We start from the raw sequence: 21,665 nt of genomic DNA, 5'->3' as shown, positions 1-21,665 counted from the left end.
GACACACACACACACACACACACACACACACACACACACACACACACACACACACACACACACACACACACACTGTTTTTGTTCTGAGGCTTAAATGTCATTTATTCAGTCCAAGCTGACATATTCAGACTCTTGTTTATTACTAAAGTGTAATATGTTCTCAGTATCCCATTTAACATTTGTGTTAATACAGCTAAATAAAGGCACTTCTCATGTGCAATTCTCATTGCTTACAGCTGGTTTTAGCACAGTAAAAATGACCTGATGACCTCACCTCATTCACAGGTGTCTGGTTGCCAATGGAGACACATATTACAACAGGAAGTCAATCACATGTTATGGTCCTTTAGATATATTTGGATGAATGCTTCCCTCCTACGGTAGGTCATGTCAGCGATCGTTTATATTATTTATAATAATATAATAGCACTTTTCCCAAAACCATTGTATTCCACGGGTTTAATATGACAAATGTCTTTTAGCTGTCTTTTACTTTTTTAGCGCACAGCTAGCGTTAGCTTGAATGGCTCCAGGCTATTTGTCTTGCCTGGAAGGCTAGCACTCCTCACACGACTACAACAGGTTCAATTTTGTATATCAAAAATGGAATTGTCGAAAGTGAACAGGAATAATTCAAACTAAAGCTTTAGATACCTTTGCGGTCTGGTCACAGTAATTTGTCTTTTGTAAGCTGAGAAGACAGATGGAAGATGGAGGAACAGCCCCCTCATATCTCCGAGGGTCAATCAGCAGGAGGAAATGATGCTAGAACACGTAGGCCAAAATTATGTTCTAAAGAGATGAAGACGTATATGCCTATGCTAACATGTTAGCCCATAATGAGCACAATGTTTGTTTCCTATGATTTATGGTATTTAATATGCTAATGTGAGTGATATTCATGTGAAGTTATACCATCTGCTTTTAGATCCAGAAAGATTAGCATTGCTCTGTATGAAGGTTGTATTAGTGGAAGAGGATGACCATGGAGATGATGAAGAGGAGGGTCTGGAGTCTGACACAGAACTTCTGGTAATCTTGCCAACATATTATTTATCAGGACCAAAGCTTGTGTGTGGGACAAACCAATCTGCAAGGGGGACATAGTTTCAGTGGTTGCACAGAGATTGCCTTTAAAATGTGCTGCAGCAGCAGAGTGTAAATACTTTGGCAGGGTTCTGGACATGATCCGGCATAGTTGTTGCATATACACTCCACATCAGGGCCAGATTCCTACTAGAGACATGTTCCATATGGAATACATCTGGGGTATGTTTCTTTTTTTTTTTTTTCATTCTGCATGAAATCCAAATGTTCCGTCTCACACTGTCCGCAGGCAGAATTAAATGAGCTTCTAAAAGAGGATGTAGCAGAAAACTTCACCGGCCAGACCGAGCCAAACACTTCACCTCACTCCACCAAGGCGCCTTCCACTAGCTCTCAGGGACTAGAGGTGCTCCTCGTCGGGCGGATTGGCATGTACCGTGCCGCCATTCGGCAAGCCAGCTCAGCCAAAGCAGTGGGCAGAGCACGCAGATACAGGAGGGGATTGAAGGTGCGAGATTCGGCAGTATCCCTCAGAGCTGGCTATGCTATGCAGTGTGTAGAGAGTAGACCATCTGAAGCTGGTTATGTGGTAGTATGAGTGAGTGGACGGGCCAAGGAGCTGTCAGTGTGATATACATGCTGCCGTGATTTTACCTCATGTTGATTCATTGCATTCAAAATGCATGAGAATTGCTGTAATGTCACCACTGGTCTGCAACGGCATTTGGTACATGCGGTCATTCTCCCCTTTAGACCTTAGAGGCCATGCTGGATTCGGCAAGAGGGGGACATCCGGTCAGCGAGGCAGAAATCCCACCTCCTGTTGTAGTTACACCAAGCAAACCCTCTGCTTGTCAGAAAGTGCAACCAGTCACAGAGGAGACACATGGAAGCTTTCCTGGGGTGCTCTCCTCCACTGATGACCCGACCTTATCGAGCACTACAGATTCAGGTGTGACTTCCCATTTACCAAAGACATTCACTACTGACTTTAGAATTGCCTGTACTGTACGTGGCTATTTATAATTATATTACAAACATACTATTGACGCCATTAGAATGAATGATTTCACCATTATGAATAATAATGAGGTTTCGGCAGAACATATGCATCAGTGGTTACTTTACAGTAACCTTACAGTAATGATCAATGTCATCTGTGCTCTGGCATTTCTAATGCAACTTATCAGGGCTTCCAGCAGTGAATGTGATATCCTTCTGTCAGTGTTGATTTATGGCTTTCTATGGATTGCACATTTACAAAGGCAGAGAGTGAATTACCTATTGATCTCATCCGCTCGCTTGGGTCACCAAGGCCGAGTGTGATTTGTGAGGTGTGAAGACTACTCTGGTTAATAGAATGGAATTATGGTTTCTTATTAGTGTTAATGGATTCATGATTCAGTTAATGATGTTCCCTGAAGATTTTTGGCAATGGTGGTCTTGTTTTACCGTTTGGATGAATTCAGTTTGTAGCAGAAAGATTTGCGCGACATATTTTTGATTTACACCACACAATTGCCAAGTGTTTATTCTCTCTCTCTCTCTCTCTCTCTCTCTCTCTCTCTCTCTTCTTTGTGTGTGTGTGTGTGTGTGTGTGTGTGTGTGTGTGTGCGCTTGTATGTGCCCGTGTTTCACATACAGAGTCCACCCCTCTGGTCTTGAGCAGACTAAAGGAGTACAGATTGGCTGCCCTCCAAGCCAAACAAACAGGGGACATGGAGCTGGCCAAGCATTACTACCTGACAGCCAAGGTAACACCTGTGTGTCAATGTGAATGATGAAGACACACACACACCTATACAAACACATACTAACACAAACAGACTGTCATCAACAGAACCAACACACACACACACACACACACACACACACACACACAGACAGTCATCGACAGAACCAACACACACACGCACACACACACACATTTCAGAGCATCAGCTGGATAGTGTGCTGTGCTCTGCGCGTCTGTGTGTGCCGGGGGCACTAGGGAGCGATCTAGGTCAGCACTGTAAATGTAGAGAGCTCTCTCAACGCCAGTGGTCCTCCTCCTTACCTCACCAACACGTCCCGGCCCAGCCAGACACTCGCCTCTCTGATGGATGACTGTAGTAGCATGCAAAATAATAAAGTCAATAATGAAGGTCATAAGTCAAGTTAATGGTTTGTCTGGCCTCTCTCTTTCTCTCTTTCCCTTTCACTCCTTCCCCTTTGCAGAAACTGGAGTCCATAGTGGAGACTATAAACGAAGGAGTTCCAGAAATCAGATCCCTACCGCCCCCTCCTGGTCAAAGTATGTCAAGACACCCAAGTTTCCCCATCTTCCCTACACCTCAGCGTGCCATTATTGCTGCTGTCAATATGATCTCCCTCCAATTGAGACATGCGGCAGCTACCTCAGAGGGGCATCGGTAGGCACGCAGTGAGCCTGGGGCAGACGGCTTCATCAGAGCCTTCCTCGCAGCACCCCACGGCAACCCAAATGAAGGATGGCGCTATCAAAGGGTCAGGAGACTTTGGAGCCGAGGGAGAGAGAGTGGGGTCGTTTGAAGTGGGAGAGAGTTGTTGCGGGCCTTTCATGGTTGCTCCAGTGGACTCTGAGGGCTGGGGGGAGCTGGGGGGGGGGGGCTGGGGGGATCGGGTGGCGTGGAGTGGCTAAGGCGAGAGGAGCTAATGAGCGGAGACTGCAGCATGCTAATCAGCAGCCTCTAATTTCCTCTCTGGCCAAATCTGGAATAGATTAACGCAGTGATGCAAGCGCCCCTATGCTCCCCTTTTTACTTCTCTCTCTCTCTCACTCTCTCTCTCTCTCTCGCACTTATCTTTGTATCCTTCTCTCTCCCCTTTTCTCTTCTGTCGACCCTCACGGATGGTTGAAAGGTGGAAGCTATTCCTCACAGTTCAAACTCATACACCCCCAACTGAGAGACCTGTGAAGGACTCCGATGAAGAGGAACTGATGTGTGTGTGTGTGTGTGTGTGTATTTACCCCTCTCTGAGTTCCCTCAGTGGGACTGTTAAATATTAAATATGCTGCTGCAAGGCTTCATCATATTGTAATGAGACCTTCTCAGACCTGCTTCTTCTCCATGTCTCTCTCAGTCGGTCAGCAGTCTGGTGCTGAGGATGACTCTCCACTGCTGAGTCATGACACTAGCGCTGAGGAGAACGACGCCGCTCCTCACGCCTGCTGGGTACGCCACACCTGGACTCGTAATATTCAATGCAACCCAGACCTTCAATCATAAAATATGTTTGAGTGGATGAATAGAGTGAACTATTTTGTTCCTACAAAGTGCTCTTACAAGCCTAGATTCTGTGTTTGGACACCTGCTTTAATATGTTTCAGTGGATAAGTAGAGTGGACTTATATTTTGTTCCTACAAAATGCTCTTACAAGAAGCCTAGATTCTGTGTTTGGACATCTGCTCTCTTGAGTCGGACCCTCAATCTCCCTCTCTCCCCCTCTGTTCTTTACTGAGGCCAGGAGCCAAACCCTCCATGTGGACCGGTGGAAATCAGGTCGTATCTGCCCACTGGCTCACCTGTGCTACCTCAGACTGGAGACACCTACACACACCTAATAGATCTCTTTATGCAACAACAACAGGTTTCTTCTCTAACAAATAACATAGCCTGTAGGCTTTCAACAAGCCTCTTTTGCTCTTTCTTCTAACTTCAGTTCAGCTGACAAACAGATTTAATGCCTTAAGTGGCTTTGACTTTGAGCACTTAATCATGTTAAATTTACAATAACTGAATAATTTATAACTTTCTGCTAGTTTGTGGTTCTCTTCCCTGCCACAAATTTCCTATGTGCTGCTTATCTCCACAGAGATGCCTTTCCTACTGTCAGCAGTTCAGTCACATGGGTAACATTGAGGAAACCGCCAGGTGATTAACTCACAGTGTGATTGGCATATATACATATATTACATATAAAAACATATATTACCAAAAAAATAATTTGGCTTTAGTGTTGTTATTATCTATGTTTCATATGTTTTGTTATGTTTTATCCATTTGTTTGTTGAATCCAACAATTCTAGGTTTGAGGAACTTGCAGAAGCGAGTGCGCGGAACGCTGAAATCCTCAGGGAGTCCCAGAGAAGAGGATATGCTGTACCTAAGTACCACACAGAGGAGTGCAGCATCAGCACATTTAAGTGAGCATGGCACTTATAGCACTCACTAGTATGGGGTGAAGAATAGTTAGAGTCGAGATATCAAACCTTTTTCAACTCAGAACATCTTGAGGTCCATAAGATTGTATTAATTCACTCAATGATTGTAATAGTAGTAGTAAAAGTATTATAATGAAATGCTATAGTGAAATGCTACTCTCAAGGGCTGGGTGCAGATATTCTTTGTATAGAAGCAGGGCAGAGAGCTGTACCGTGACTCAGAAGTGACTGGCAGCTGAACTGACCCTGTAAGACACGGTGAGCTGAGACCCTGTGAGAAACTGAAGACTTGAGTTAGCACACTCTGTCTCACTCGTGTAGTCAGTGCTTTTGCCTGGGGCTGTGCTCCTGCTGACAGTCATGCAACCGCAGCCGAACTATTAACACGGAATTCAAGCTGAGTTAAAGGATTTTTAATACTCAGAATACAGAATCCCACGTACACGTGCAAGTCGCACACAAACAAAAACACACTATTTTGCAGACTACTGTGATATAATGTTATAATCCTTGTCCAGGATTAACCCTGATCTTACTGGCAATGAGTTGGAGCTGATCATCGTAAAGGGCATTAACCTCCCAGCTGTTACAGGTATGAATAGAACGAATCATTTGTAAATGTGTGTGAGTGTTCATATACTTTCAAAAATGTTTCATCATTGTTTTCTCATCCTTATTTATAGACATGTCTTCAGCTCATTTAGACACAAGCGTACGCTTTGAGTTTCAGTTCCCAAGTTTGGTAAGAACATATTTAGAATAAAGACAATAGGATTATGTACCAGTAAAGTGGGTGAAATGGTTAGAAATGTACTGTACTGTATCTTCTTTTATCTACTGTAGGAAGAAGCTCAAAAGAATCAAACACGGCCTGTTAAAGACCCAGTTAATCCAGGTGTATATTTACTATCAGTGGTGGTATATGAACTTGACATAAAACATTGCTGTAGTATTTGCCTTCTTTAACATATTCAAGTATTTTAACGTGACTCGAATTGACCCTTTAGTCTTTGATGAGCATTTCAAGCTCTTTATGAAAAAAGACCATCGTGCCTTCAAGAGAGTGATCCAGTCTAAAGGCATCAAATTTGATATCCTTCAAAAGGAGTGAGTGCCTGTCTTACTCTGTGTAAGTGTGCATTTGAGTATATGCATATGTCCATGTGTGTGTGCTTGTGTGCATGTTTGTGAGTATCCTCTTCCCATTTCTGCAGGGGTATTTTCAAGACTGATAAAGTGGTGGGCAGTGGACAGCTGAAACTGGACTCCTTAAACACCCAGTGTGAAATTCGACAAATCATAGAGGTGACAGCAACACAGTCATGTTGTTCCTGATTGCCTGATTTAGTGTAGAACTGACCATCAGTGTTATCGGTATCACTAGCCATATATTATTCAGTACTATCCAGTTGTCTCCATGTGGGTGATAAAAATCAGAATGGTTATCATTGACCGTCTCAGAGCCTTAGGCCAAGCAGATGCAATTGGACCCCAGATTCAGTCAGATCCAGCTCATTTTAGAATCGGGTAGAGCTCCCATCCGATATGCTGTGCAGTTCGATCAGACTCATGACGTCTGAGTAGGAGACGTAAAAGCCAATGTTCCATCTCCAGTCTGATCCGATTGAATTTCTAGCATGCTGGGGGTTTTTTTGTCGGCCGTCAGTACAGTACAGCACAGTACAGTGTAAACACAGCTATCGCAGCCAACTGACACTTGTAATGTGAGTTTCCATGATTCTAATTGTAGGCCCAATGTTATTGCATGGATTTGGTAACAGTGGGCATTTCTGGTTTTGGCAGGTGATGAACAGGAGGAAGGCCACCGGGGGACACCTAGAACTAAAGGTGAGGGTGCGAGAACCTCTTGGGGGACCACAACCCCACAAAGTGACCGAACGCTGGCTGGTGCTGGACTCCACCCCCATGTCTTTCGTAAGTCCATGGGAGGGTTGAATGTGTCATTTTTATAACCTTAGAATGGGAGGAGGGTGTAACCGCTGCAGTGCCACAGCTTAAATACTCCCAGTCGAGCTCGAAAAAAGGTGCCACACAGTGCAGAAATGTTCAAAATGATTTTGTGTCAGTGTCACAAAATGTGGTGTGTGATTTTATCTTGTCAGGTTGCAGCTCCCAAATCCAGTGGCCAAGAGGCTGACAGGAGAAGAACCAGTGTCAGGTTTGCAGCTATCTTTTCTGCGTTTGTTTGTGAGACTTGGTGTGTTGTGACATCAAGGACTTCAGCTTGTGTGTACACTGACTTTAGTCTGTTGTCTGTTGTCACAGCTGAGGGATATTTTGGGAGGAACTTAAGATTTTCTCTAAACTACATAGCTTTTTTGAAAAAATCTGTTTAATTCTGAATATGAAGATCATTCTATGCATGTCACTGAGTAATGTCATTTCAAAGGACGATAATAACTTAATACTGAAGTACATCCTTGAATTGATATTGAACATAGTCAATGATGTGTAAACTAATGGCACAATGAACTCGCATTACAAAGGAGAAGATTAAATTAAATGGCTCCATGATAACACTATCAAGACCATAATTAACAGTTGAGCTACAATGTCTTTGTACCATAGCCTAATGAAAAGGTAATTCAGTTTGATAGATCAGATTTTACAGAACCCTTAATACAATTCATCCTCACCTGTATGTAGTAATAATAATAAAAAAATGCCATTACAGTTGGACTAAAAAGCTTTTGTTCAGAGCCAAATTTCTGTGTAAAAATCTAAAGGAAGTGACATCAAGTAATAAAAAAAAATGACTCCATAGTAATAAGCTCTAGTTAGCACAAGCAAGCCACCTATTCTCAACAGGAAACCAAATGCGGACGGCACTCCACCTCACGAGGTCTTGTTATTCACCCAGCAGGTCATCGACGTGTCTCCTCCTCTGAGTCCAGGTCAGCTGGAGTGAGCCCTCCCCAGCTCTCCCCTGCTCTCCCCCGGCCTGCGTGAGTCACCTGATCAGCCCTCGCCACGCTAGAAAAGCTAATCCAGCAACCAATCCGCCCATCGGGTGGCTCGTCATCACCCCATACCCAACTAAAACCCTCTCTGGTGTTGTTACTGCAGCCCCAGCTGGTTGATAACAGACCATCACCTCAGGGATGTACGCATTTTGAAGACATTACCTAACCTAGATATTCAATTATTCATGATATAGCCTACACAAGATTTTCATCACTACCAGTGTGGACACTAAAACCTGACCCAAGTGGGCATGCCATATGGCCCATCATTTTACAATGGGCAGTTTTTGATGCAACTTCCCAGATATCAGAACATAGGATAGTCTACATGAGTAGACTTGCATGAGTAGACATACATGAGTGATACATATTGGAATGTTTTGCTCTCATTCAATTTTTATTAATAAAGATATTGCAGAAGCCTTTGCTACTTTGCTTCATGATGCACAGTGAGAAATTGAATTCAGTTATTCAGTTCTGTTTAGTATCCTTTCAATGCAGATTAGTACCTTTTAAGAATCAGGATTAAAAGGAACTTTGCCTTAGTTTATGTGTTTTCACTAAACAATCCCAATGTTCCACTTCTTCTTGGACAGACATGTCTGGTACTCTAAGAGAGTGTTTGTTTTTCTACCTCCAGATGGTGGTGGAACACATTAAAGGAGACTTCTACTCAATACACAGAAGTGAAAAGCACAGGTGTGTCTGCCAGTTTGCCATGGCTGCCTGCACTAGAGCACTCTGGGATATCTTACGCTGAATGTTTTTTTTTTCTATTTGGCATAAAAATGAACTGGAGTGCTTCCCCAAGGTCAAGAGCGACTGAATGTGATATTGTGTTACCATGACAGCTCCGTAGTTACAGTCCACTCTGAGACAACAAACGATACGTGAGCACTTAATAGAAAGTTGATCATCAGAAAAGGAAAAGTGGCGAGTGAGGAAAGGTACAAAAACGGTCCAAACACGCAATAGTGTCCACAACACATAATATTGTTTGTCATTTTATATCATTTCCTCAGCTTTGTTTTAGTCAAAGTATTTTGATCATGAAATCTTTCTAACACAAGAATGCCCCATGTTTGTATGTATGAAAACAAAATCACTTTACTCACAACAAATGAGCTTGTGTATATGAATGAGATGCCAGTCCACATGCTTTGGCTGTCTGCTGAGTTCAGTCCATCCTGATGCATATCAATCGTTGCGAGCCTCAGTGTCGACCTGTGATGTTTCACTATGGGACTGGCCCACTGAACGCCTCCTTTCCCTACTCAAGCCAAAGGCCTTGTGGCAAGGCTTCCATGTTTGAAAGGCAGAGTGATTTTTTTTGTGAAACTGAGAGAACTGGCTTCATACAGGGCTGCCAGCAGGGCCATTGACTTTCTGTCATTCCTGTTGAGCTAGTGTTTATAGCCACTGATTGTAATGAACGTGACATGATTGCATTCATCTCAATGTGAATGCAGGGCCAAGTCCTATATGAATTGTATTATGGACTTCCATATATCTGACATATTAAGATTTGAAGGGGTTTGTTAATTTACAATATAGTGCAACCAGCTACAGAAAAAAGATCTAGACATTTTGGTACTCATTCACCAGACCTGCTGTAGCCAGTACTCTTAAGTGCAACAAATAGGAATTTATCAACACCTGGAGTTTATACCTGCAGTAAGAAAGGCCTACCGGTATATAAATGGCCAAATGCTGTGCACTCCTAACTAACAAAGCAGCCAACAAACAAACAGTCAATCTCAGAGTTACAGCTGTCATATGATATCAAAGCGACTGGCTTCCACGCCGAGACATGAGTGTCTGTTTGTAGCCTAATCTCCTGACAGGGCTCTGTCCTGTAAAACGCTGAGTGGGTAGTTTCCATTCATTTGCGCATCATCATGAGAAACCACGTCATAAATCCTCTCCACGGTCTCTATTAATATCTAGGCTATGTTGTTGCTGCTAAGTTATGGGTCTGACTGTGGAGTCAATGTGATTGTAAACAACAATTCAGACTAGGAGACTAATCACAAGGCCAGGTGGTATAAAGTAAGCTATAGTAGAGCTTAGCCAATGTGTGTTAGTGGTTATAAAGAGACGGTGTTAAAATGTTCAACCGAACGATGCGCTACAGCTGCTGTCAAAATCAGCTGTGACACTTGCGCGTATTGTAGCCTAGGCTTTCCACTGCGCTTTATGGAAAAAAAATGTCATCTTCAAAACATAACGGGCAGTAAAATGTGTTTTGTTTTGGTGTACTAAAGCACTATTGGCGTTGGCGCTCCATCTTTACGCGTGAGAAGAAAAACGGAAGCATCTAACATCTAGCCTACTTGTGAGCAGTAGCCTCGGATTGTGGCTGTTCAGGCAGGCCGTCGGGAAAAGGCGACCTCGGTAGGCTACTGAACAGGGGACGAGGTCGCAGGCTAATCGTAGACTCAAACTCTTTTTCTCCGAAACATTTAGAGGGTCCGTTAAATCCTGATGAGTTCCAAGTAGCCTACAGCTGCCAGAAACGCCCGGTCAACATCCCCTATAGGTTACATGCGCACGGGCACAGCTGCCGCGCGACAATGCGGTAAACGGTAAAGGCTTTCATTGGTTGTGATGCGCTGCAATTTAGCCTACTAGACTAACTCATTGCAAACGTGCCTGTGACGAGAATGGTTATTCACGGGAATTAATTGAAGGATTTAAGCATCACCAAGGTTACTGGCAATGTAACCGATACGGGGATTAATATTACAGACAGGGGAGCTCATTTACACCGGTACAGAGATTTTCAGGAGCCTAATGCTGACAGGATTAAACCCTGCTCTAGTATCAGATGTGGAGGTAGGGCAGTGTAACATGTAAGTTGGACTATTTCTGTGCATTTTCATTCAATTGAAATGTTTCGGCTCGTAATGGTCAGGCATCGATAGATCGTTCAGCAAACGGACTTCATATTCTCAAACTTGTGTGGGCGTGATGCAATTTCTTCAGCGTGCACTTCGTCTGGAGGTGCTTAATATTCCCCGTCATAGCATCTAACATTGTAAACCGGTACAAGTAGTGAGGATTTTGGAAACACAATTCACATGGGCGAACCGAGGGTTCGGTTCTGGTTTCTTTGGACTCGGGCTCGCTGTCAAGACAACGGTGTTACTGATCCAGAGAGAGAGAAACGATGGGCAGAATTATTTGACCAATTGGACCTAAATAAAGACGGCCGGATAGACGTGAATGAACTGCGCACTGGACTAGCTGCTTGGGGTGTTCGTGGTGATGTGGAGGAGGTAAGGAACACATTGATAGTCAGGTTCTGTAGCGTCAGATATAGCCTATTCTGTGTTTACATTTCTTGGTGATTCTTGCCATAGTCTACGAACATGACATTTTAAAATTTCGTGGACTCTGAACTCTTTTAGGCTGCTACGGGCTAAGTGGCCTCCGTTGAACTCACCTGAACCCGAATCTGCTGGTTATCTCCGTAGGTCTATTGCAAGACTGGCATGATCTATACAACAACTTAATCTATTTTTTTGTGATTATTTATTTGTGTGTGAAGGTCTCAATTTCTGTAGGCTAGCCTATTTAAAATTATGATGTCAACACCTGGGGCAAAGCAATAGCATCGCGCGTATTCCGAAAATAGCGCACGAATTGAGTATAGTTAGAGGTTAGATCTCGGGCAGGAATTGGAACAGAATTGTCCATCGCTATTGTAAAAACAAAAGCCACAGTTCCAGCAACACTTGGCCTGAACTTAATTTTTAATGTCTTGTACCGCGCTATGTGAGACCTGCCAACCTGTAGAGGTAGGCTAACGCAGACGATATCCTTAACCTCATTCTAGGTTTAGGTTGACTGCAATATAGAAGTAAGTCCGGTATAGCCTACACCCACATTTATATAGGCTATCCTCTGAAACCACGCAGCACTCAATATTGTAGCCTATGGCTCTGAAGTTAGTTTGGAAAAGTTTTCCATTAATCTCCCCTGAACCTGTTTAATGTGTTGGAAAGTTGCCATGGACTGTCAGTGCACAAATCTGGGTAACATTCCCTCATGAATTCACAAGAATGAGGGATGTCAGATGGCATGCACTTTTCTTTGTGACTTTTACCCTGGGAAAATGGTAGAACCACTGTGGAAGGTACCACATTTGCATAGTTGGCTTTTCAAAGATACTCAAGGGGTGAAATGTTTTTTTTAAATTTTTTTTTTTTTTTTTTTTACCATAAGCAATGTTGGCCCAGACTCAGATCAACCAAACCAGATCACAGACTATGTTGCTTCTGTTGTCAACTAGATCTATTGTAACATTCATCAGCCATTCAATGCTTTTCAAGTCTAAAAGAGAGACAGAGAGGGAGGGGGAGAGAGATTCTAGCAAGGTAGACTTAACTGTCAGAATATCTTAGCCTCACTATCAAATTCTCTCTGGTATTTATTTCCCCTTTAAGTTGGAGTTTATGAGTAACCGTATGGTAGTGTTAATCTGAGGTAAATAAGCAAATTTTCCAGGAAGTAAGTTGACCCTTGATGTCATTGATATTTAACAGCCCTAATCGCAAATAATCAGTTGGCTCTCTTTGCTTATTGCATTTCCTGTTACCTAAATAGTTTGCCTACATGAATTGTCAAGAGGTTCTAATATTTAGAATGTCCAAGACTATAGTACAGATTCTAGTTGGCTGCCAAATATTTAATGAATCCCAACAAACAGCATGATATGATAGATGACACATTGTAGTCCAGATTAAGATGACAACTTGATGCGTATGTTTCAGCCCATGTCATAAACTCTTTTTCATGTTCAATAGAAGTAGCCTATGAGAGTGTTGATTGGTGTGTAAGGACACAGTGGTGCCGTGGAGGCCTCAGCATGTCCTCTGGGAGTTGTCAGACACCCGGAGGCGATACAGCTTGCCGAAATAGAAAGGTTGCTTATTTATATCACAGACTGGGCCAGGGAAATTAGTGGACCAGTTTAACATCCCTTTTACATTGGAAGGTTAATTGCGATGTAGAATTAATTTTGAAAGTTGCACCAGTGTCATGGTCGCTTGGGATGAAGAAAGTCATCCTCCTGGGTGCCGTGTGATCAGAAAACAGAAGTGTCTATCCGGGCAGGGTCTCTCATAGCATTACCGTGTCAGGAGACTGGCAAGGCCTCGTGCAGAGCAGGAACAAGTTTGTTGACTCTCTGCAAAGACTCTCCCCCATGTTTCTACTGGAGTGTTGGGTTTGTTTGAGTCATGTGCTGAGCTGAAGCCTGAGATTAGCGCTTCACACACTCACACACACTCTGCAGGTCGACCTCAGATTGGGCTGCCGGTCACTGAGCACATGGGGTGGCAGATTTCAGAAAGTACAGAGTCCAGAACAGGCGGCTCTCTGCTTGTGTGCCTGCAGGATTTTCTTTATTTTTCTGTATTGTCTCCCATTTTCTGACTATTGTAGGGAATAGCGTGAATATTTCTCCATTACGGAACGCTGCCAGGAAAACGTCCCCATTATGAAATATTGGAAACAGCAACACCAGCAGCAATACAACTAAAGCACAACAGATTTGCATTTGTCATTACTGTAAACGTTTTGTGAGTGATGTTGTAACGTGTCCCTCATCATGTTGTGTCTTCTCCTCATGAACCTTCACCTTTGACCCACCCCACTCTTCCTTTCCTTATCATCACCTTTGACCACACCCCGCCCCACCCTAGATTGTGCGTGTCAGCGACACTAACCACGATGGCCAGTTGGACTTTGAGGAGTTCACCCAGTACCTACTGGAGCATGAGAAAGAGCTCCGGCTCATGTTCCACAACCTGGACCGCAACAACGATGGTCTGCATGCACACGTGACGTCACGCCCCACTGCACGCTCCTTATGCACAATGCACATAGCGCATGCCCATGCATGGATACATATTAATATACTGTATACGCTGGCGATTTACCTTTTGCATACAGTGAAAGATTAACACGCATGAGGTGCATTCACTTGTGTAGCTTGAAAGAAAACATTAGAATTGCATGTATTTGGTCAGAAAACAAGCATGTATTGTTAAATTAGGCAGTTAAATTGTTGTCCATTGACATAGCCCGGTTACACTGACTAATCACAGGGAGTATCATAGAAAGTATAAATATGTTGAGAGTGATGGTGTTTCTTTTCCAGGTCACATAGATGTGGGAGAAATCCAGCTGTCCCTGCGCAACCTGGGAGTGGATGTATCCGTGGAGCAGGCCTCCCGAATCCTCCAGAGGTGCATAAAGACAAGGAGGACTTTTCTCATAATAGTCACAAACATATGGCAGAGAGACCTAGAAAATCCCTGCCCTACTTCAGAGAAAATTATGCAACACAATATAGCAATACAACAATATAACAATATATTAACTATTACACATACTAATTCATCCATTTTACAATAGTCAGCGTGTGGTGATGAATAGTTTAATGTGAAGATCAACAATGCACCCCAGATGGAGATGTTGCTGTTGAGTGATAACATATGACAGAGGCCTCTTTGCTCACATTCCAGTATGGACAAGGATGGCACCATGACCATTGACTGGAAAGAGTGGCGAGATCACTTCCTGTTCAACCCCCTTCACAACCTGGAGGAAATCGCTCACCATTGGAAGCACTCTCTGGTCAGTGAAAGAGAACAGGGCATCCAGATGCCCCCCTGTGCCTACATTTTTCTTCAATCACAAATAGTGCAGACGTTTGTGGAAAGACAATCTGCCCATGTTAACTAATGTAATGCTCTGTGTGCTTCTGTCACAGATGCTTGACATCGGTGAGCAGCTGACGGTCCCTGACGAGTTCTCGGAGCGGGAGCGGAGGTCGGGGTTGGTGTGGAGGCAGCTCATGGCGGGGGCCATGGCAGGAGCCGTCTCCCGAACCGGCACAGCCCCACTGGACCGCCTCAAGGTGTTCCTGCAGGTCAGTCAGCCACTGCGGTGCCCCTCTTGTACCGTTTTGGAGTCCGCTATGCTGGTGGCACATGCGCAGTATAGGTTATTTGATGATGGAATGTTATTGTCTGTATATGATGATACAGCAGCAGTCAGGCAACTGCAGACTCCTATTCAGTGAGGAAAGTGCAAGGAAATTTCTGCATTTGGATTCAGATACAGGACTGAGATATTGTGACCCTCCAACTAGCATGACAATTGGATCAGTGCTTTTTAAGTTATGCGAGTGGACCACTGTCCCCTACTGGGGTTGAGGGTAAAAACATTGTTGTCTGCATATGATAATAATGTTGTTTGTATATGATAATGATGAACTCTTGGCACCTGTACTACTGTATATGATACTGACTCAGTGTTGTTATTGTGCAGGTGCATGGCTCTCGTGGAGTGAGCCTGTGGATAGGCCTGCGGGGCATGGTCCAGGAGGGAGGCATCAGGTCCCTGTGGAGGGGGAACGGTATTAACGTGCTCAAAATAGCCCCAGAATCAGCTATCAAGTTTATGGCCTATGAACAGGTTAGGGCTTTTAGCCCCTGCTCAGTCACACTACCAATCTCACTTCCACTGTGTGGAGGTCTGAGGTTCTCTGCCTTGATGTTTCATGTGATGTTTTGATATAATGATATTGTTTCATCTGAAATATTGCTATTAGATTTCAATGAGTAGACCAATATCAATCATATGCTTCAGATATTCTCGCATTTGAATTGTGAATCATAGGCTTTGGAAAGAGAATGCACTTTCTCGTTCTGTTCTTACATGTGCGTTCTGTCTCTGGCGTCCTCTGTGGCTGCAGATTAAATGGGTGCTCAGAGGCTGCAGGGAGGGAGGCACGCTGAGGGTGCAGGAGCGGTTCGTAGCAGGCTCTCTGGCAGGGGCCACTGCCCAGACCATCATCTACCCTATGGAGGTACAGTACATCAGATTACACACCCATCACCATCCATGACATGCATTTACAGGGGAATGCAGGAGGGACTAGAGAATGAGAGATTTGAGATACTCTCCCTACCATTGTGTATGTTTCCTAGCGAGCAGCCATTCTCAAGGTCACAGATTTAAACTGAATGACACTGAGTGAGACAGTGCAGGCCATGCAGTATGTACTGTATGTGTATAATCAATTATGACAAGCCCTTGTGCTACCACAAAACAAAGACAGTAGATATGTCACGCCTTTACATGCAAAATCATGGACCATGAGAAACACATTGTCTGTAATTATCAACTAATGCTGTTTTTTGTCAGTTAGCACATACTGTAGCAATCCTTTGCTGAGTTTAAAGGCACAGTTACAAACAAAGACATCCTCCCTGTGTGTGTACTTTCTGTCAGATCCCCCTCATCATACCGACCATAGTAAACAAGTTAGTCAACAATGGCAAAACAAAGTAGTGAGCTGGAGCCACTGGCGGAAACTTAGAAAGAGGGTGTGGGCTTACTGTTGACCCCAACAAGGACGTGCGAGAGGCCCGTTACTGGAAATGACGGCAGTTAAAGCACGTGAATAGCTCGCTGCTCACTGCTGAGTCCCCCTGCTCGCTCGTAGCTCTGCTCTGAAATTTAAGCCGCATTCAAATGTGCAGCAGCAGTCGGCTCTCGCTGTTGGCATTTACTTAATGAGGCAGACGAGCATGACTGAAGCTGTGTGTGCAAGGGGGGGGGGGGGGGGGGATCAAACCGTTTCAAACAGATAAGAGAAGTACAGCAACTTGCAGATTTTTAAGAAACAGGGCGAAGAGAAGCAGAAAAAGAAGAGATTATAGTCAGCTTTTTTCACAGTCTAATTTCTCATTTTCTCTTTATCCCAAAACTAAAAAAGCCACACACACCAGCACACACTCACACACACAAGCCCCCCTCACACACACGAGCACACGCTCATACTACTTTGTCCTCTCCTGGTCTCATCATTAACTAGTTTTCTCCAATCTCTTCGATTCAATCTCCAATCTGTTAAGTCTCCCTTCACTTCAACTGTTTCCTGGTGGCAGGTGCTGAAGACTCGGCTGACTCTGAGGAAAACGGGCCAGTACGCAGGCATGCTGGACTGTGCCAAGCAGATCCTTCAGAAGGAGGGAGTACGGGCCTTCTACCGGGGCTACATGCCCAACACTCTGGGCATCATTCCATACGCTGGCATCGATCTGGCCGTCTATGAGGTTTGTATCTGAGTGTGTGTGTGTGAGAGTGTGTGTGTGTGTGTGTGTGTGTGTGTGTGCCTTTGAGTCTACTACAGTTACCTTTGCCAGACTCAGACACTTTCTGGGAAATGAGTGTAACATATTAGTTACCAATGACCCCAGGGAGTGTTTGTGATTTAGCCTCCCGCTGTGTTGTTTCCTTTTCTGCTCCTGTCAGGTTTGCTCATACAGCCAAATAGCCTGCCTTGCCAGTCAGTCAACAACTAAGTCCATAATGGACTATTTCTCTATTCCAGTCTCATGCTCCACCTTCTTCTTCTCCATCCCTCTCTCAGACCCTAAAGAATGCCTGGCTGCAGCGGTACTGCATAGGCTCGGCTGACCCGGGGGTTCTGGTGCTGCTGGGATGTGGCACCGTGTCCAGCACCTGCGGCCAGCTCGCCAGCTACCCACTGGCTCTGATCCGCACGAGGATGCAGGCCCAAGGTGAGACGGGGCGCTGGGGATGTCAGGGACTTGACAAAAGGCAGCTGGGGTCTGGGGGGTTTCAGATGGTGAGGTTTAAGGCAGCCTAACAGGAGGCCCTAACCTTGTATGTGTGAAGGGCGCTGGAGAGTGGTATGCACAGGAGCTGATGTGGGAATGTGACTCAGGGGATACTGGGTTACCTTATCTCCTCAGCCAGCCCAAGCAGAAACCCTGCTGGTCGGCGAGCACAGGCTCAAATGGAGTTCAACAGGAAATTCTGCAATTAAATTTGGGGCGAAATCCAAATCATGAAATGAAATGAAATTGGCAAGGGAAACAGCACAGCACACTGTTCAGTCTCAAACGATGGAGCGCACTATCTGTGGGGAACATAAAAACATCAAGCCAAGATATTCTGGCTGCCACAACCAACCTTTCTCCTGCACTTCACTCACTCTCCAAAGGAACAGAGGCAGACTGGTGCCCTCTAGTGTATTAAGTGTTTGTGGAGGAGCACTGGCTGGCTTACGTGCACCTACATTGAAATGTGAATGTGTGTGTGTGTGTGTGTGTGTGTGTGTGTGTGTGTGTGTGTGTGCGTGTGTGTGTGTGTGTGTGTGTGTGTGTGTGTGTGTGTGTGTGTGAGAGAGAATGGATAAAACTGAAGCTAGGAGACATGATGAAAGGCAAAAAATGACAGGCAGGTTAAACATAGTAATGTGCTGTACAATTATAAATGTTTGTCAAATGCTCCAGTCTGCCAGGCACAACATCACTGCACTGACAGCAGCAGGGCATCTCTAAGAGCAGTCAGCTGTGTCTCTTTGTTGTCGACGACTGGAAAACAGTTACATAAGCACATGAAGGAGATGACGTGCATGACGAGTCCTTATGAAGGTACTGCAATGTTGCAGTTTTAATGCATTTTTTCTGCTGTGCTGTGTTCTTCCTCTCTCTCTCTCTCTCTCTAGCCTCCATAGGGGGTGGGCCGCAGCTGTCAATGGTGGGCCAGTTCAAGCACATCGTGTCCCACGAGGGGGTCCCGGGCCTCTACCGCGGCATTGCCCCCAACTTCCTCAAGGTCATCCCTGCCGTCAGCATCTCCTACGTGGTGTACGAGCACATGAAAAAAGTCCTCGGGGTCGGCTCGAGATAGATGGTGAAGGGGAGATTCTGTGAGGAGGAAAATGGTCCGAGAGTTGAAGATCACGACAACATTCAGATAATGAACAGAAACAAAAACAGAAGACGCCAACTCCAGTGGAAGGATACTGCAGTAAACGGTCCAAAAACCCTCTCTCTCTCCTAGTGTACAAAAGTGTCCCTCATAGACCATGTAATCTTCATTAGCCTCAACCATCATTATTAGCTGGACCAGAAGCAATATCTGACAGCAGAGGAATTTCATGGAAAGCATCAGGAGAGTGTAGGTGTGGAGAAGGAGAAGTATCCTGTACATTTATTGCATGCTACAAATAAGCATAGTTAGACAACGACCAAGAAATGCTACGGAGCACAGATGGGGGAAGTGTTGAGTGATGTATTTTTACAAGAGTTTTAATGTAGATGTATTTTAATGCAGATGTATATTTTCTCCATTCCACTCCATATTTCAAAACCTATTTTTGTAATGGCAAAAGGTAGGTTTTACAGAAATATTATCAAGGCTATCGTCACTGAACAAGGACATGGGGTGGATGTGCACTCATTTCCTAAGAGGTGAATGTGTTCTCGTTCCCAAAGTGGTACTTAACTGTAAATACGCACACCGTTTCCCCTCCTAAATATTACCAGTGGCAACAACCAATCCAGTATGTTTAGCTGATTCTAACCGTTCTGCCCTGCATCTGCTGTAAGGTTAATGCTGTAGACGCTGTTGAAGCATTGTGAGCTTTAAAAGAGCGCTGTCCTGGCCTTCAGCTAGTAAGTGGGATGACATCAGCACTAATTGGGAGATAGGGGAGAGTATAATATTGCACTTGACAGAGAAACTGAGTTTACATGTGTGTTGTGATGCTGAATGGTTTATGAACATTTTGGAGCATGTATGATTGGTGGTTAAACTAATTTAGTAGTTTATTCTGCCTCTGAGGAGTTTAACCATCCCATTTTGGTGATGCATGCTGTGTTAAGCGTGGAATTTACGAAGCAGGTCTTACATTTGTAATTTCCTCCAAAGATCAGCACAATTCTGTCCTGGTGTTCTTTTAAAACACATACAATGCCCATATGTATTTGCTTGATGATTGATTGCATTAATTGCATTTTGTACTGATATACTATTGAATCCAGGAAGGCAGCTTGTTTAGAGCATACAAAGCATGAACAAGGAATGTAACTGTGCCGTTGTTCCATGCCAGATGTTTGTGTGCTCAAGTTCCAGTTGCACAGAAATGTGAAAGCTTTGATTGGTTGATGTTGGTTGTGTTTCCACTAATAACACTAAAGCCACTGTAACTTGCACTAGCTATAGCCAAACACTAACAGTCACCCCATGGAGTTCTGGAAACTGACTTGGGCTTCAACAAAAATAGCAGCACGATTTATTGTTGTTTGACATGGTACGGGCAACGTCAGGGAGGGGCACAAAATCTGATCTTGTGAAGGTGTTACAAATGCTGAACGATATTTTATGGGTCCAGGTTATTGTACATTTTATTAGGCCTATACGTCCATGACTATTAGTCACAAAAGGCTGTCATTGCCATGACTATGTCTTCATAACATCCTATTTACTTTTTTAAACTTATGCTGAGCTTCCATGAGTGCTGAAAGTAGAACAACTACCCATAATAAGAAGTGCTTTGCTGTTGATTTGATCCTTATTATTTTGTGTGCTACCTAAGTAAACTGCATCAGAAGGAAACATAGCCTACTGCTCCTAGAGTACTGTACACATTCTTAATCATATATGGTATTTAAAATACATACTGAATGTATAGTTGATGTGGTTGACTATATCATATCCAAGTAGAGTATAAGATGAATGCATGCACATATGAAGCCCTTTAACATCATACATCTATATGGTACATCAGTGGCCATTCGGTATCTGCTCGATGGTTTGGTTCCGTTCTGGTTAGGGTGCCTTGACTCTTTGTAGGAAACACAGAATATGCTGATGCTATGCTGATGCCTATTGAAAGAGCCATATGTGAGCTGCTGTGAACAGCAGGTCCTGCAGGATTTCTGCCCTGCAGGGTATTCGTCCACATCTGGACACACATCTTTATGTTTATCTGAGATGTTGCTTGTCCTGTACACGTTTTTGGTCATATTAAGTTGCACTGTGAGAAAATGTCCAATATCTTTAGTCAGAGCATACTGTGCTCCAATATCTAAGTGTGCATTGAGAGGGATTGGCAAGTGTGTGCAACATTCACTCAGATTAAAGATTAAAGGTCCATATACAGTATGACACTGACGTTTTTGACTGGATGACGCTTAAAGGGCTTTGTCTGCACTAGTTCTTGCACTGACGACATAAATGCTAAGTACTGTTTGAAAAGACTCTGGCTTCTGTTAATAACAGCACCTTCCCTAACCAATTCATTTGAGTTGTGTCTATTGGCATTTCAGACAGACATTGTGTATTTGACTGTAATGCTTGACATGCTTATACAAGTGGCTTGCCTTACTGCACAGGATAACTCTCATACTGGTAAGAAGTTGATACCTATAATGAGACAGTATTAAATATCAATCATCATTAGTTGGTAAATGCAGATATTGCTGGGATTATGATGAAAAGGTGTCAGTAAACGTAGGTGGTGTGTAGCATACAAAATCATATTTGCATCTCCATATTTGGGCCCGATTACAACACTATTCACCTAAATAGATTTTGTGTCAGGTAACAGTAAATT

General features: G+C 43.9%; 2 protein-coding genes across 3 annotated transcripts; both read left to right on the top strand.

The window, feature by feature from the left end:
• Positions 1-458: 458 nt before the first annotated feature.
• Positions 459-8,572, top strand: LOC134077496 (coiled-coil and C2 domain-containing protein 1B-like). Of its 2 annotated transcripts, XM_062533144.1 has the most exons (19): positions 488-582; positions 692-774; positions 929-1,032; positions 1,337-1,555; positions 1,801-1,999; positions 2,692-2,801; positions 3,265-3,340; positions 4,150-4,241; positions 4,535-4,657; positions 4,883-4,941; positions 5,097-5,213; positions 5,750-5,823; positions 5,915-5,973; positions 6,075-6,126; positions 6,239-6,338; positions 6,446-6,536; positions 7,035-7,166; positions 7,355-7,410; positions 8,116-8,572. In XM_062533144.1, exons 2-19 carry the CDS (start codon positions 711-713, stop codon positions 8,138-8,140), a joined length of 1,752 nt encoding a protein of 583 aa, XP_062389128.1. In that variant the 5' UTR covers positions 488-582; positions 692-710; the 3' UTR covers positions 8,141-8,572. The 2 variants fall into 2 exon arrangements, with proteins under 2 accessions (XP_062389127.1, XP_062389128.1); XM_062533143.1 differs by having other exon boundaries at positions 459-774.
• Positions 8,573-10,828: 2,256 nt separating this feature from the next.
• slc25a23b (solute carrier family 25 member 23b) lies at positions 10,829-21,347 on the top strand. Its single transcript, XM_062533145.1, has 10 exons — positions 10,829-11,493; positions 13,924-14,047; positions 14,382-14,469; positions 14,749-14,860; positions 14,997-15,155; positions 15,557-15,703; positions 15,984-16,097; positions 17,182-17,349; positions 17,667-17,817; positions 18,771-21,347. Exons 1-10 carry the CDS (start codon positions 11,296-11,298, stop codon positions 18,953-18,955), a joined length of 1,446 nt encoding a protein of 481 aa, XP_062389129.1. The 5' UTR covers positions 10,829-11,295; the 3' UTR covers positions 18,956-21,347.
• Positions 21,348-21,665: the final 318 nt, after the last annotated feature.

The sequence above is a fragment of the Sardina pilchardus genome, chromosome 3, assembly GCF_963854185.1.
Source record: "Sardina pilchardus chromosome 3, fSarPil1.1, whole genome shotgun sequence".
Taxonomy (NCBI): Eukaryota; Metazoa; Chordata; class Actinopteri; order Clupeiformes; family Clupeidae; genus Sardina; species Sardina pilchardus.
The sequence above is the reverse complement of the archived record's forward strand: the minus strand, read 5'-3'. Positions and strand labels throughout refer to the sequence as shown.

Excerpts from the sequence above, each read along its gene's own strand:
- LOC134077496 (XM_062533143.1), top strand. The coding sequence starts at position 711 with ATGGAGGAACAGCCCCCTCATATCTCCGAGGGTCAATCAGCAGGAGGA. Across the intron at positions 4,658-4,882 it reads TCTTTATGCAACAACAACAG|AGATGCCTTTCCTACTGTCA; the intron begins GTTTCTTCTCTA and ends TTATCTCCACAG. Across the intron at positions 5,824-5,914 it reads TAACCTCCCAGCTGTTACAG|ACATGTCTTCAGCTCATTTA; the intron begins GTATGAATAGAA and ends CCTTATTTATAG.
- slc25a23b (XM_062533145.1), top strand. The coding sequence starts at position 11,296 with ATGGGCGAACCGAGGGTTCGGTTCTGGTTTCTTTGGACTCGGGCTCGC. Across the intron at positions 14,048-14,381 it reads CCTGGACCGCAACAACGATG|GTCACATAGATGTGGGAGAA; the intron begins GTCTGCATGCAC and ends TTTCTTTTCCAG. Across the intron at positions 17,818-18,770 it reads CACGAGGATGCAGGCCCAAG|CCTCCATAGGGGGTGGGCCG; the intron begins GTGAGACGGGGC and ends CTCTCTCTCTAG.